General features: G+C 39.9%; 1 protein-coding gene across 1 annotated transcript in view; it reads left to right on the forward strand.

Annotated features, from left to right (window-relative positions):
• LOC117288972 (cytochrome P450 3A24-like) overlaps positions 1-11,243 on the forward strand; it is a 35,470-nt gene extending 24,227 nt beyond the window's left edge. Inside the window, exons 5-12 of the mRNA XM_033769851.1 lie at positions 230-321; positions 1,309-1,460; positions 4,354-4,484; positions 6,226-6,351; positions 6,657-6,877; positions 8,485-8,622; positions 10,346-10,508; positions 10,922-11,243. Of these exons, the coding sequence (XP_033625742.1) occupies positions 230-321; positions 1,309-1,460; positions 4,354-4,484; positions 6,226-6,351; positions 6,657-6,877; positions 8,485-8,622; positions 10,346-10,508; positions 10,922-11,002 (1,104 nt within the window). The 3' untranslated portion in view covers positions 11,003-11,243. The remainder of the gene's footprint in view (positions 1-229; positions 322-1,308; positions 1,461-4,353; positions 4,485-6,225; positions 6,352-6,656; positions 6,878-8,484; positions 8,623-10,345; positions 10,509-10,921) is intronic.
• Positions 11,244-11,907: the final 664 nt, after the last annotated feature.

Here is an 11,907-nt window from a genome sequence, read left to right on the forward strand (position 1 = left end):
ATTTGTATAATTGGTGAAACACTTTATTTGTTTTACTCTTTTCAATGTAACACTTGTAAAACGTTGATATAGAGGATCATTATTAACTTCAATAGCACGGAGCGAGTTCTAAATTTCTGGCAAGTAGACACACACATGGTACTCCTGCAAACCAATTATATATATTTACACCTCACAATGCCTCAAATCCCATCAACTTAAAGTTTATTTTATTATTAAATATTTGAAGATGGCGGAATTGGTCAACGACCGTGCTCATCTGTTTGTTACCAATGTTCAGAAACGCATCGACGAGGGGAAAGGCGAAATGGAGATGTCAAAGTAAGTCTCGACTAGATTTGGGAACTGTTTATGTTTGTTTACATTATCTCAGTGATACTGTTTTGTAAAACCTTTGTTATATGAAAGCGTTGTGTATACCACTTGTAATATTTACAAACATAAACACACGTTCAATTATAGTTATGTCATTCATGCTTTGATATTTATTATATTTGTCCTCCACACCGAGTGAAGTTTTATAAACTGGTGAACGTTCAAACTTCTTTTGACATAAGGAGCGCGTTCCGGTCCTTTAAATGTGCATACTATTTTTGCTTTCCTTCATATCAAAATTCTCTATGGTCCACCTTTAAAGGCAGTGGACATGCACTATTGGTGATTACTCAAAATAATTATTGGCAAAAAAACTTTCTTGGTGACGAGTAATGGGGAGAGACTAATGGTAGTAAACATTGTGCGAAACGGCTCCCTCTGAAATGCCATAGTTTTTGAGAAAGAAGTAATTGTCCACGAGTTTGATTTCGAGACCTCAGATTTAGAACTTGAGGTCTCGAAATCAACCATCTAAAAGCACACAACTTCGTGTGACAAGGGTTATTTTTCTTTCATTATTATCTCGCAACTTCGATGACCGATTGAGCTCAAATGTTCACAGGTTTGTTATTTTATGAATATGTTTAGATACACCAACTGTAAGGCTAGTCATTGACAACTACCAATAGTGTCCACTGCCTTTAACATTGTGGCAAAAATAATGGTTTTCTCATAACATGCTTTCACACGGCTCATAATTTCACTCCCTTTACATCTTTTTTCCAAATGCTTTAATGTGAAACTTTGGAACGACAGGTGGCAGCAGACTTACCGGGTAAAATCCCATTGTTGACGTGAGTGCTGAGCCTGCGCATATTACCGAGAACAATGGATTTTCCTTGGAAGTCTGCTGCCACCCAGCGTCTCAAAAGTACACTGCAATCTGATTGTTTCTGTGTTTTTTCCTTAATATCTTGTGGATTTCTCCCGTAGGATGCTTGGTTCATTCGCCATAGAGTCTGGTGCCTTGTGCGGCTATGCAACCAAGATTGATACGCAGAATCAGGACGATACCACATTTATTGACAACGCCAATTCTTTCTTCAAAGGATTCAAAGAAATCCAACTACCATGGATGCTTATATGTCAGTATTAATATCAGTCAGTCTTGTCAGTCAAACCTTTGTCTGCTTCTCTCTTTTGTTGCCCAATTGCACAACGCACAACCCAAATGCATAGTCTTTTACGGGTGAATCCGTATGTCGGCGTTTGTAGGTTTTTTTCTGATACGGATTTTGACGTAGCTCGGCGGATATGGGTTAAAGGGACACGTTGGTTGCGTGGTTTTCCTTTTGCTTTGCGAACTGACACGGTCGGCCATTAATGGGAGCCAAAAATTTGACTCCCATAAATGGCCGTCCGTGTTAGTCGACGAAGTAAAAGGAAAACCAGGCAATTTCGAGGCATATTTGTGTAGATCATTGTATTTTGCTCTAAAAACATCTTTCCAACCACATGCATTTCATAGCAACGGACGGTTACAAACGCTTTTCAGAGACAAACTCGACCGATCCAAGGCAACGTGTTCCTTTAATGCATGCGTTATACTCTGTTGGTAAATATTGGTAAACACCTTAAGAGATGTGCACAAACGCGTATGCGAATCACGCCACCATTCAGAGCAGCTCAGAGTAGTAAAAAAAAAAAAAAAAATGGTGTCCTGCAACCACCCAAATAAAAACGGTTCCCTCTATATTTAATAAAAACTGTCTAAATACACAACTCTGCACCAGCTGCCAAACAAAAAGGTGTAATATTCCACGTGTTGCCTACCAATTTTCAGTGTTAGTACGCCTGGCGATGTGCAGTTTAAACATGTTTTTGAATTGACTCTCAAACAAGCGGGAACTGCTCGAGTGCGTGACCTCATGTGTCAGTCGCTTGGGATCTACAAGCCATGAAGGCCTTGACAAAAGGCTACTTGTGCAAGGGTTCCAATGTACATTGGTTCCGGTAGAAGCTAAAAGACCGGTGTGACAGGATATTCTGTGGTGCCCCCCTCCCCTCCTCCTCTTATAGACCTTTTTGCAAATACTGGGGCGCGCGCGTAAAGCTTGGAATAAGGTGCATTGTGGTCTAGCTAGTGTCCAAATTTGATCCATATCTATCCCACAATGCACCTCATTCAACAGTCTGCGCTTGGGCAATGGTATTTGCAAAAAGGTCTGTGGTGATTTTTTGCACAAACTTCTTTTGATATGCGCCCTCTTTTGAAAGATTCTCCTTCAGCCCATGTACATTTCTCACTGGGGACAGAGTTTCCGGCGAATAGATTCCTGAAAGACAATGGCCCAATTTCATTGAGCTGCTTAAGCTGGAAATACTGCTTAAAGGATTTGGGTACTTTTTGTAACACTAAACACACAGCCCACAGATTTACATTAAACTTACATTGTTTGAAGTACGTGATAGTAAAAAGTGTAGCCTATTACCTGAAAAATATTAGTTGCTGAGGTGTTGTAGTTTTTGAGAAATGAGTAAAATAATGTCATGAAAATAGGTTTTTACATGCTCTAATAATTTTCGTCTCATGATCATTGAGACAAAAATTATTTTCATGACGTTGTTATACTCATTTATCAAAAACTACAGCGCCTCAGCAACTATTTTTTTACGGGAAACTTTCTACTATCATTATCTTCAGACGGTGTAAGTTTAATGTAAATCTGTAGACATTGTGGTTTGTTTTCCTACAAAAAAGTACATAGACCCTTTAAAGGAACACGTTGTCTTGGATCGGTCGAGTTGGTCTTTGAAAAGCGTTTTGTAACCGTTTGTTATAAAATGCATTTGGTCAGAAAGATGTTGTAAAAGTAGAATACAGTGATCTACACAAATATGCCTCGAAATCGCGTGGATTTCTTTTTACCTCGTCCAATAACACGGTCGTTCGCGACGTGAAAGAAAACCGTGCAACTTTGAGTGATACTAGTGTGGATCATTATATTCTACTTTAAAAACATCTTTCTAACCATATGCATTTCATAACAAACGGTTTCAAACGCTTTTTATTGACCAACTCGACCGATCCAAGGCAACGTGTTCCTTTAAGGAATCACTGCATGTCACATGGTATTTTGACTTGTAACCATATTCCGGTTAGCATAATTTTGTTTTGCCTAGCTTATTTTTGTGCTTACGAGCCTCCCACGATGAGTTAAAATGTTCGGTGGTAGATACCAGCACGAATACTATGTGAAGTTAAAGACATGTACACTATTGGTAATTGTCAAAGACTAGTCTTCACAGTTGGTGTATCTCAACATATGCATAAATAACAAACCTGTGAAAATTTGAGCTCAATCGGTTGTCGAAGTTGCGAGATATTTAATGAAAGAAAAAAACACTCTTGTCGCACCATGGTCGCACGAAGTTGTGTACTTTTAGATGCTTGATTTCGAGACCTCAAATTCTAAATCTGAGGTCTCAGAAATCAAATTCGCGGAAAATTACTTCTTTCTCGAAAACTATACATCACTTCAGACGGAGCCGTTTCTCACAATGTTTTTTACTGTTAAAAGCTCCCCATTACTCGTGTCAAAGTAAGGTTTTATGCTAATAATTATTTTGAGTAAATACCAATAGTGTCCATAGTCTTGGCCCAAGACTATGGTGCTTGATTCTGGATAGTCTACGCGCGGTTGAATCGCCAAAGCGCGCCCGCCACGGTATGATTTAGTTAATTGGACGGCTTGAAATCTAGACTACACTGGCAAGTAATTGGACGGCTTGAAATCTAGACTACACTGGCAAGTAGCTTGCCAGTGTAGTCTAGATTTCAAGCCGACCAATTAACTAAATCATACCGTGGCGGGCGCGATTTGGCGATTCAACCGCGCGTAGTGCACTATCCAGAATCAAGCACCATAGTCTTGGGCCAAGACTATAGTGTCCACTGTCTTTAACTCATTTTTGGCACTGAGTTTTGCCACTGGCATAATGCTCACAATAAATCCCTGTTGAAATCTTTACCTCCAGTGATGTTCTCTTGGATGGAGCCTGTGTTAAAGTGGTTTGGATTCTCTATTCACCCAATACCAGCTTTTAACTTCTTCAGGGATTTGATCAAGGATATCATCAATACACGCAGAGCTGACCCAAACCGAAAGGTACGAGTAAATGATATTAAATACACAAAAATTTTATGAATGTTGCTGTTTATCTCCTTTTCTATACTTTGTAATATTTGTTACTGGCCTTTCTTTAGATTACTTGTATAGATTACAGATTTTGAAGATTTTGTGATGTATTTTTGTAACTTTTATAGTTTTTTTAGAATGAATCCAACCGTATGTGGTTGAGTACGTGCCATTTTTGGTGCATGAATGGGGTGTCGTGGCCGATAGGAGCACCGAACTCAAGCTCTGGCGTTTTTGTGCGGCAGAATGTGGAATCGGAGTCGCGACACTTGTGTCCCTTAGCAATACACTTAACTATGGGTGCGTTCGTTTAGCTTCCCTGGGTCGACCCCGCGGTGCTCACTCGGGTGAGCACCTGGCAAGAGCTAATCGAACGATCACTCACCGCTTTCGTAGTGACGTCATGCACCTGGGGCCAGCCCCCAAGTGAACCACTCCACAAGCAGGGCACTGGGGGCTGACCTGGGTGAGCCCCTGGAATGACGTCAAAGCTATTCGATCGCACCGGGGCAGACCGGGGTCGACCCAGGGAAGCTAAACGAACGCACCCTATGAAAATGTTTGGTAATTGTAAAAGACCAGTCTTCTCACTTGGTGTATCCCAATATTTGCATAATATATCAAACCTGTGAAAATTTGAACTCAAATTGGTCGTCGAGGTTGCGAGATAATAAAATGTGCTTTCAGAAGCTTGATTTCGAGACCTCACGCGTGAAGTCTCGAAATAAATTCAAATATTTGAGAGGAAAACTACTTCTTTCTCGAAAACTACGAGACAACCATTTATCATAATGTTTTATACTATGCAACAGCTCCCCATTGGTCGTTAAAGGCAGTGGACACTATTGGTAACTACTAAAAAAATAATTATAAGCATAAAACCTCACTTTGGTAACGAGTAATAGGGAGAGGTTGATAGTATAAAACACTGTGAGAAATGGCTCCCTCTGATGTGATGCAGTTTTTGAGAAAGAAGTAACTTTCCACGAATTTGATTTCGAGACCTCTGATTTAGAATTTGAGGTCTCGAAATCAAGCATCTGAAAGCACACAACTTCGTGTGACCAGGGTGTTTTTCCTTTCATTAATATCTCGCAACTACGACGACCGATTGAGCTCAAACTTTCACAGGTTTGTTATTTTATGCATATGTTGAGATACACCAAGTGAGAAGACTGGTCTCTGTCAATTACCAATAATGTCCAGTGTCTTTTAACGTAAGTTTTTATGCTACAATTATGTGATTGCCAATAGTGCCCACTGCCTTTAAGTGTTTAGTATTAATATTGTCTTAAAGCAACACGTTGCCTTGGATCGGTCGAGTTGGTCTTTGAAAAGCGTATGTAACCGTTTGTTATCAAATGCATATGATTAGAAAGATATTTTAAAGAATAATATAATGATCCACACAAGTATCACTCGAAATCGCGTGGTTTTCCTTTTACCTCGTCCACAAACACGGTCGGCCAATTATGGGAGTAAAATTTTTGACTCCCGTAAATGGCCGACCGTGTTAGTTCGCAAAGTAAAAGGAAACCTAGCAATTTCGAGGCAAATGTGTGTGGATCATTGTATTCGACTTTTTAAACATCTTTCTAACCATATGCATTTTATAACAAACGGTTACAAACTCCTTTTCAAAGACCAACTTGACCGATCCAAGGCAACGTGTTCCTTTAACAGTTACTTGTAATCCGTTTTCTTTGTGTAGGAGTACGTGGACTTTCTTCAGCTCATGATGAAAGCCCATAACTTCCAAGACGAAGATACTCCCGAGGAAGAGAAGGTCGTTGTCGATATGAAACGGGAACTCACTGACGATGAAGTTGTTGCCATGGTAATTAATCGTATAATAAACGTAGCTATCGTTACACCGGCGATGAAGAATACAACTGTTTTTATTTCTTGTTTAGTTTCGGGGAGGAGGGGTCGTAAACACTAAGTTAGTCAGTTTGTATGAAGACATTTTGGCAAAACTCGTATCTTCATTCGCAGCAAATATGAAAATAAAACAAGACAAGTTCTTAAATAAGCATAATATACCTAGCAAGTAGACACAGACTTAGTGTTACCGCAACCCAAATTGATACCTTTCAACGCAATGCCTTAAAACGAATGCATATGTTGAACATTCCATTTCAGTCCATAGTATTCTTCCTTGGTAACTACGAAACAACGACAACAACCCTTTGCTTCACCGCCTATTTATTGGCCACAAACCCAGAGGTACAGGAGCGACTGATAGCTGAGATTGATGACGTCATCGGTGACCGAACAAAACTAACGTACCAAGACGTCTCTGACCTGACTTATTTGGATATGGTGTTACACGAGTCAATGCGAGTATATCCGCCGGCCATCGAGTACGTAAATCACAATAGGAGACTTTGAAACGCTAGGTGGCAGCAGACTTACCAGTATGTCTGCTGCCACATAGCGCTCCAAAGCCCCCTATTTAGTATAATACTGTTTGTCAGTGTGTTCTTTTCCATCTTCTGGTGTCAGTGGGTACTCTATCGGCCTTTAATCACAGTCTGTGCGACCCCTGTTCAGATTCCGCCTTGGACCAGAGCCGGTTTCCCAGAGAAATCTGTCCACCGGTGATTCTGTCCCCCATACTTAATGACACTTAAAAACGTTGACTGAGGAGGATGTTTCAGAAGAGGGCGTTAGTTTGTACACAGTTCGGAATATGGGGGACGGAATCTCTTGCCACAACGGTGTCGTACGTTAAATAGCATTTTGTCAATGCGAAGCTTTGTGGCTTGGAGAGCTGCGATCCCAGGCGTCCGGATGGAAAGGGAGACCACGCTTGCGAGTGGCGAAGCCACGAGGGCCTTTTCCAACTTGTTTGCGGTTTTTAATGTTTTCTTTATAATCACGTGAATATTAAAATTGGTTAACTTGAAATGTATGCTGTGACCGCTGACCCCCATTGCTTCTGATTGGTTTGGAATGTTGCTTCCCTTTGGGGCAGCAAAAATCAAGATTATGCAAAAAAACATTAAACACCGCAAACAGGTTGTAAGGGAGAAGGCTCGACAGAGGGCGCTGTTGGACAAAACTTATAAACGTTCACAAGAAACAGTAGCATAATGGTAAGGTTAAAGTTTAACAATGATTGCTTTCACTCTCAGCACACTGTTGGCGTCTGAATGATGGAGATATTGTCAATACAAAGATTATCTCTCTCTTTAGTCCGGTGGTACAAATTGTGCCGCGGTGGTCATTACAGACCTACGCCAACCACCTCGATCTACTGCTGATCTTGATGTTGTCTTGCCCCAAGACGATATTAAAGGATTTGGGTACTTTTTCAGATTTACATTAAATTTACAGGGTTTGAAGATAATGATAGTGGAAAGCTTCCCTTCAAATATTACTAACTAAGGTTGTGTAGTTTTTGATAAATGAGTAAAACAAGTCACAAAATCATTTTGGTCTCATGAGACCAAAATGATTTTAGCATGTAAAATCCCCTTAACCAGTTATGATATTATACCAAACTTATAATAGCATAACTGGTTAATACGCTTTTACATGCTAAAACTGAGACAAAAATTATTACTTTTACTCATTTCTCAAAAACTATAGCACCTCAGTAAGTAAAATTTCAAGGGAAGCTTTCTACTCTCATAATCTTCAAACTGTGTAAGTTAAATGACAATATGTGGACTTTGTGTTTTTTGTTAGGAAAAAGTACATAAAAAAAATATATACCCGTTAAACGATATTGGATAGTGTACTGCGATCAGTTGTAACTCGCTAAAGCGCGCCCCCCCCTTCCAATTGACTGGTTTGTGGACAAGACTGGTCTCCGGCGTAGTCTGGGAGGCTACACACAAACCAGTCAAAACAGTATTATAAACACATGACATTAATTTTTGCAACAGTTTAAACCAAAATATAATAATTATAAGGTGCTGTCTTCATTTTTTGTGTGTTCAACATTACTTTCCAATCAAAACAGGTTTGACCGGATTTGTCAGTCTGACTGCGTCGTCAAAGGTGTGCAAATACCCAAAGGTGTGATGGTCGAAGTCCCAGTTTGGGTGGTTCATCACGATCCAGAGACCTGGCCTGAACCCTACAAATTTGACCCTGATCGGTAAGACATTATTGGAATACCCTTTCTTCGGCCAAACTTCATAGAGGCTGCTTAAGCAGAAAATAATTGCTTAACAACTCTCTGCTAAGCATATTATGAGCAGGATACTAATCAATGGTATACATGTGACGTGGTAGTTTGGCTGGTAACCTTATTCTGGAAAGCTTGTTGTGCTAAGCATCTTGTTTATGCTTATAAGCAGATCTATAAAATTGGGCCCTGGTATGGCGTCAGTGTATGTATTGTTCAGAGGAGTCTACCCCTGGGCTGAGCATAGCATAGCCATATGGGTGCCTTTCAGGTTCGTTGTATCTGTGTACAGCACAAAGTAGGAGAAAGTCCTATAATGATGACTAGAGGCACACCCCAAAACCGCGCCAATATTAAAGGGAGTAATCTTGCTTCGATTTGAATTTCTAACTTAAAGGAACATGTTGCCTTGGATCGTTCGAGTTGGTCTTTGAAAAGCGTTTTGTAACCGTTTGTTATAAAATCGATATGGTTAGAAAGATGTAAAAGTAGAATACAATGGTCTACACAAATATGCCTCGGAATTGCGTGGTTTTCGTTTTACCTTGTCGACAAACACGGCCGGCCATTTATGAGAGTCAAAAATTTGACTCCCATAAATGGCCGACCGTGTTAGTTCGCGACGTAAAATGAAAAAGTGCAATTTTGAGTGATACTTGTGTGGATCATTATATTCTACTTTTAAAACATCTTTCTAACCATATGCATTTCATAACAAACGGTTTCAAACGATTTTCATAGACCAACTCGTCCGATCCAAGCCAACGTGTTCCTTTAACACTTTGATGTACAAAGCGGCTATGAAATAGTGAATTGTAAAACAATTATGAATAAACAAATTAATGTGAGTTATAGTTACTAAGGCAATATGTTGGTAATTAAACAAAAAAGCAAAACATTTTTACTTGGAGAGCTGTTGATAGTATTGTGAGAGAAACGGCTCCCTCTGAAGTTTTAGCGAAAGAGGTAATTTCTCACTTAAATATTAAACGACTTGCACATGTGCAAAACAGTTTTTTTTGTTATTCTTTCATTATTCTCTTGCAACTTAAACGACCAGGTTTTGAGTCAACATTTTCACAGGCTTGTTATTTTATACATTATTATGTGTGGGAAAGAGTTAGGACTAGTCATTACGTAGGATTTTTTCTAGGAAATATTAAAAACTTAAGGCGAGTCCTAAGTTAGGTCGAGTAACTCGTCCATACTCGAGATAAGACTTGTCTTAAAGACACTGGACACTATTGGTTATTGTCTAAGACCAGTCTTCTCACTTGGTGTATCTCAGCATATGCATAAAATAACAAACCTCAGCAATTTGAGCTCCAATGGTCGTCGAAGTTCCGAGATAACTATGAAAGAAAAAACACCCTTGTCACATGAAGTTGTGACCTCAAAATCTAATTCTGAGGTATCGAAATAAAATTCGTGGAAAACTACTTCTTCCTCGAAAACTACGTTACTTCAGAGGGAGCCGTTTCTCACAATGTTTTATACTATCAACCTCTGCCCATTACTCGTTACCAAGTAAAGGCTTTATGCTAATAATCACTTTGAGTAATTACCAATAGTGTCCACTGCCTTGAACTCTTTGTGAAATTCATCCCAGTGCCTTAAATAACCTGGATGTTTTTGTTAGAAAAAAACTTGTGTGAGTTTTGATATTGAGATCTCATACCCGTTTGTGTTACAGTTGGGTACCCGAGAAGCGAGGGAAGATGCATCCCATGTCATGGATACCATTTGGAGCAGGCCCGAGGAAATGTATCGGGTATCGTTTCGCCACGTTGGAGATCACTTTAGTCATGATCCGTATCCTGCAGAAGTTTCGCATAGAGACCTGCCAAAACACAGAGGTAAAACTTCATTTGTAATAGTCTTCATTTCACTTTTGATAAAGATTCCGAGCTAGCACAACCTTTGATTTCCATATACTGACTGGATATAGGAAAACTCGAGAAAAGTAATACTTTGTCATTTTTGGCGTCATTTTGAAATATTGTGATTTTCATAAAATCTCTTCAAAAATATTCCGTTTGGCTCTTTGTTACCTGCACCGATATCACATCAGACCAATCAAAACACAGATATGGAAAGCTCACGTTACTGCAATGACAGGGGACCAGTCGATACAAGGGTCGATATGAGCAACTCTCGTTTGACCTCTTAATACAGAGGGCGCCCTATCTACCTAGTTGATGTCCGTGAGAATAATGTTTGATACCAGCTTGAGGTTTTTTTAACGTTCATTTTGTTTCTCTACCATCAGATCCCACCGAATATTGGCAAACATGGACTGATTCTCCCAGAGAAAGGAATGACACTCCGGTTTACTAACAGAAATAAGTAATTAATAGGAGACTTTCTGGGACGATAAGTCTGCTGCCACCTAGCGTTGGAAAGTCTCCCACTTACGATAAAATTAATAAACACAACCACCTCTCACTTATAATTCCTGACGTTAAGACATTGTCGTTGTGTAGGCCTAGGTCCTATAGGATGTTCGAGATTTCCTCAGCAGAGGTCTCGAAATCAATTCAAATATTTTTAGTGAGAAATGACATCTTTCTCAAAAACAACATTACTTCAGAGGGAGCCGTTTCTCACTTTGTTTCTTACTATCAACAGCTCCCCATTGCTTGTTACCAAGTGAGTTGTTTATGCTTACAACTCTTTTGAGTACTTTCCATCAGTGCCCAGTGCCTTTAATCGAAACACACAGATTACTTTAACCTTGATCTTGAGAAGCTACATAATGTGTGAGTTCCAAACTGTTTTTTATTTTATTTTGTCTTTTTCACTTTCTTCGGAAGGAGGGGGTGGATGCCGTGATTTAGTATGCATTGGTCTGTTGTGTTTAAAGACAGTGGACACTATTGGTAATTGTCAAAGACCAGTCTTCTCACTTAGTGTATCTAAGCCTATGCGGTTAAGAGCACCGAATTCAAGCTCTGCTGATTCTGTTCAGCAGTGTGTGGGTTCGAATCCCGGTCGTGACACTTGTGTCCCTGAGCAAGACACTTAACCATTATTGCTTCTCTCGACCCAGGGGTAAATGGGGACCTGTGAGGGCAGAGATGGTTCTTGTGATTGATTTAGCCGAGTAGCGCATTTGTTGCACGAGGCTGTATACTCCCCAGGGAGCTGAGATGGTTTAAGGAGTGAATTAAGGCCCAGTGACCAGGGGTAATAATTTGAAGCGCTTTGAGACACCCATTCGGGAGTGAAAAAGCGCTATATAAACTCAAATATTAT

Source organism: Asterias rubens, chromosome 4, assembly GCF_902459465.1.
Source record: "Asterias rubens chromosome 4, eAstRub1.3, whole genome shotgun sequence".
Taxonomy (NCBI): domain Eukaryota; kingdom Metazoa; phylum Echinodermata; class Asteroidea; order Forcipulatida; family Asteriidae; genus Asterias; species Asterias rubens.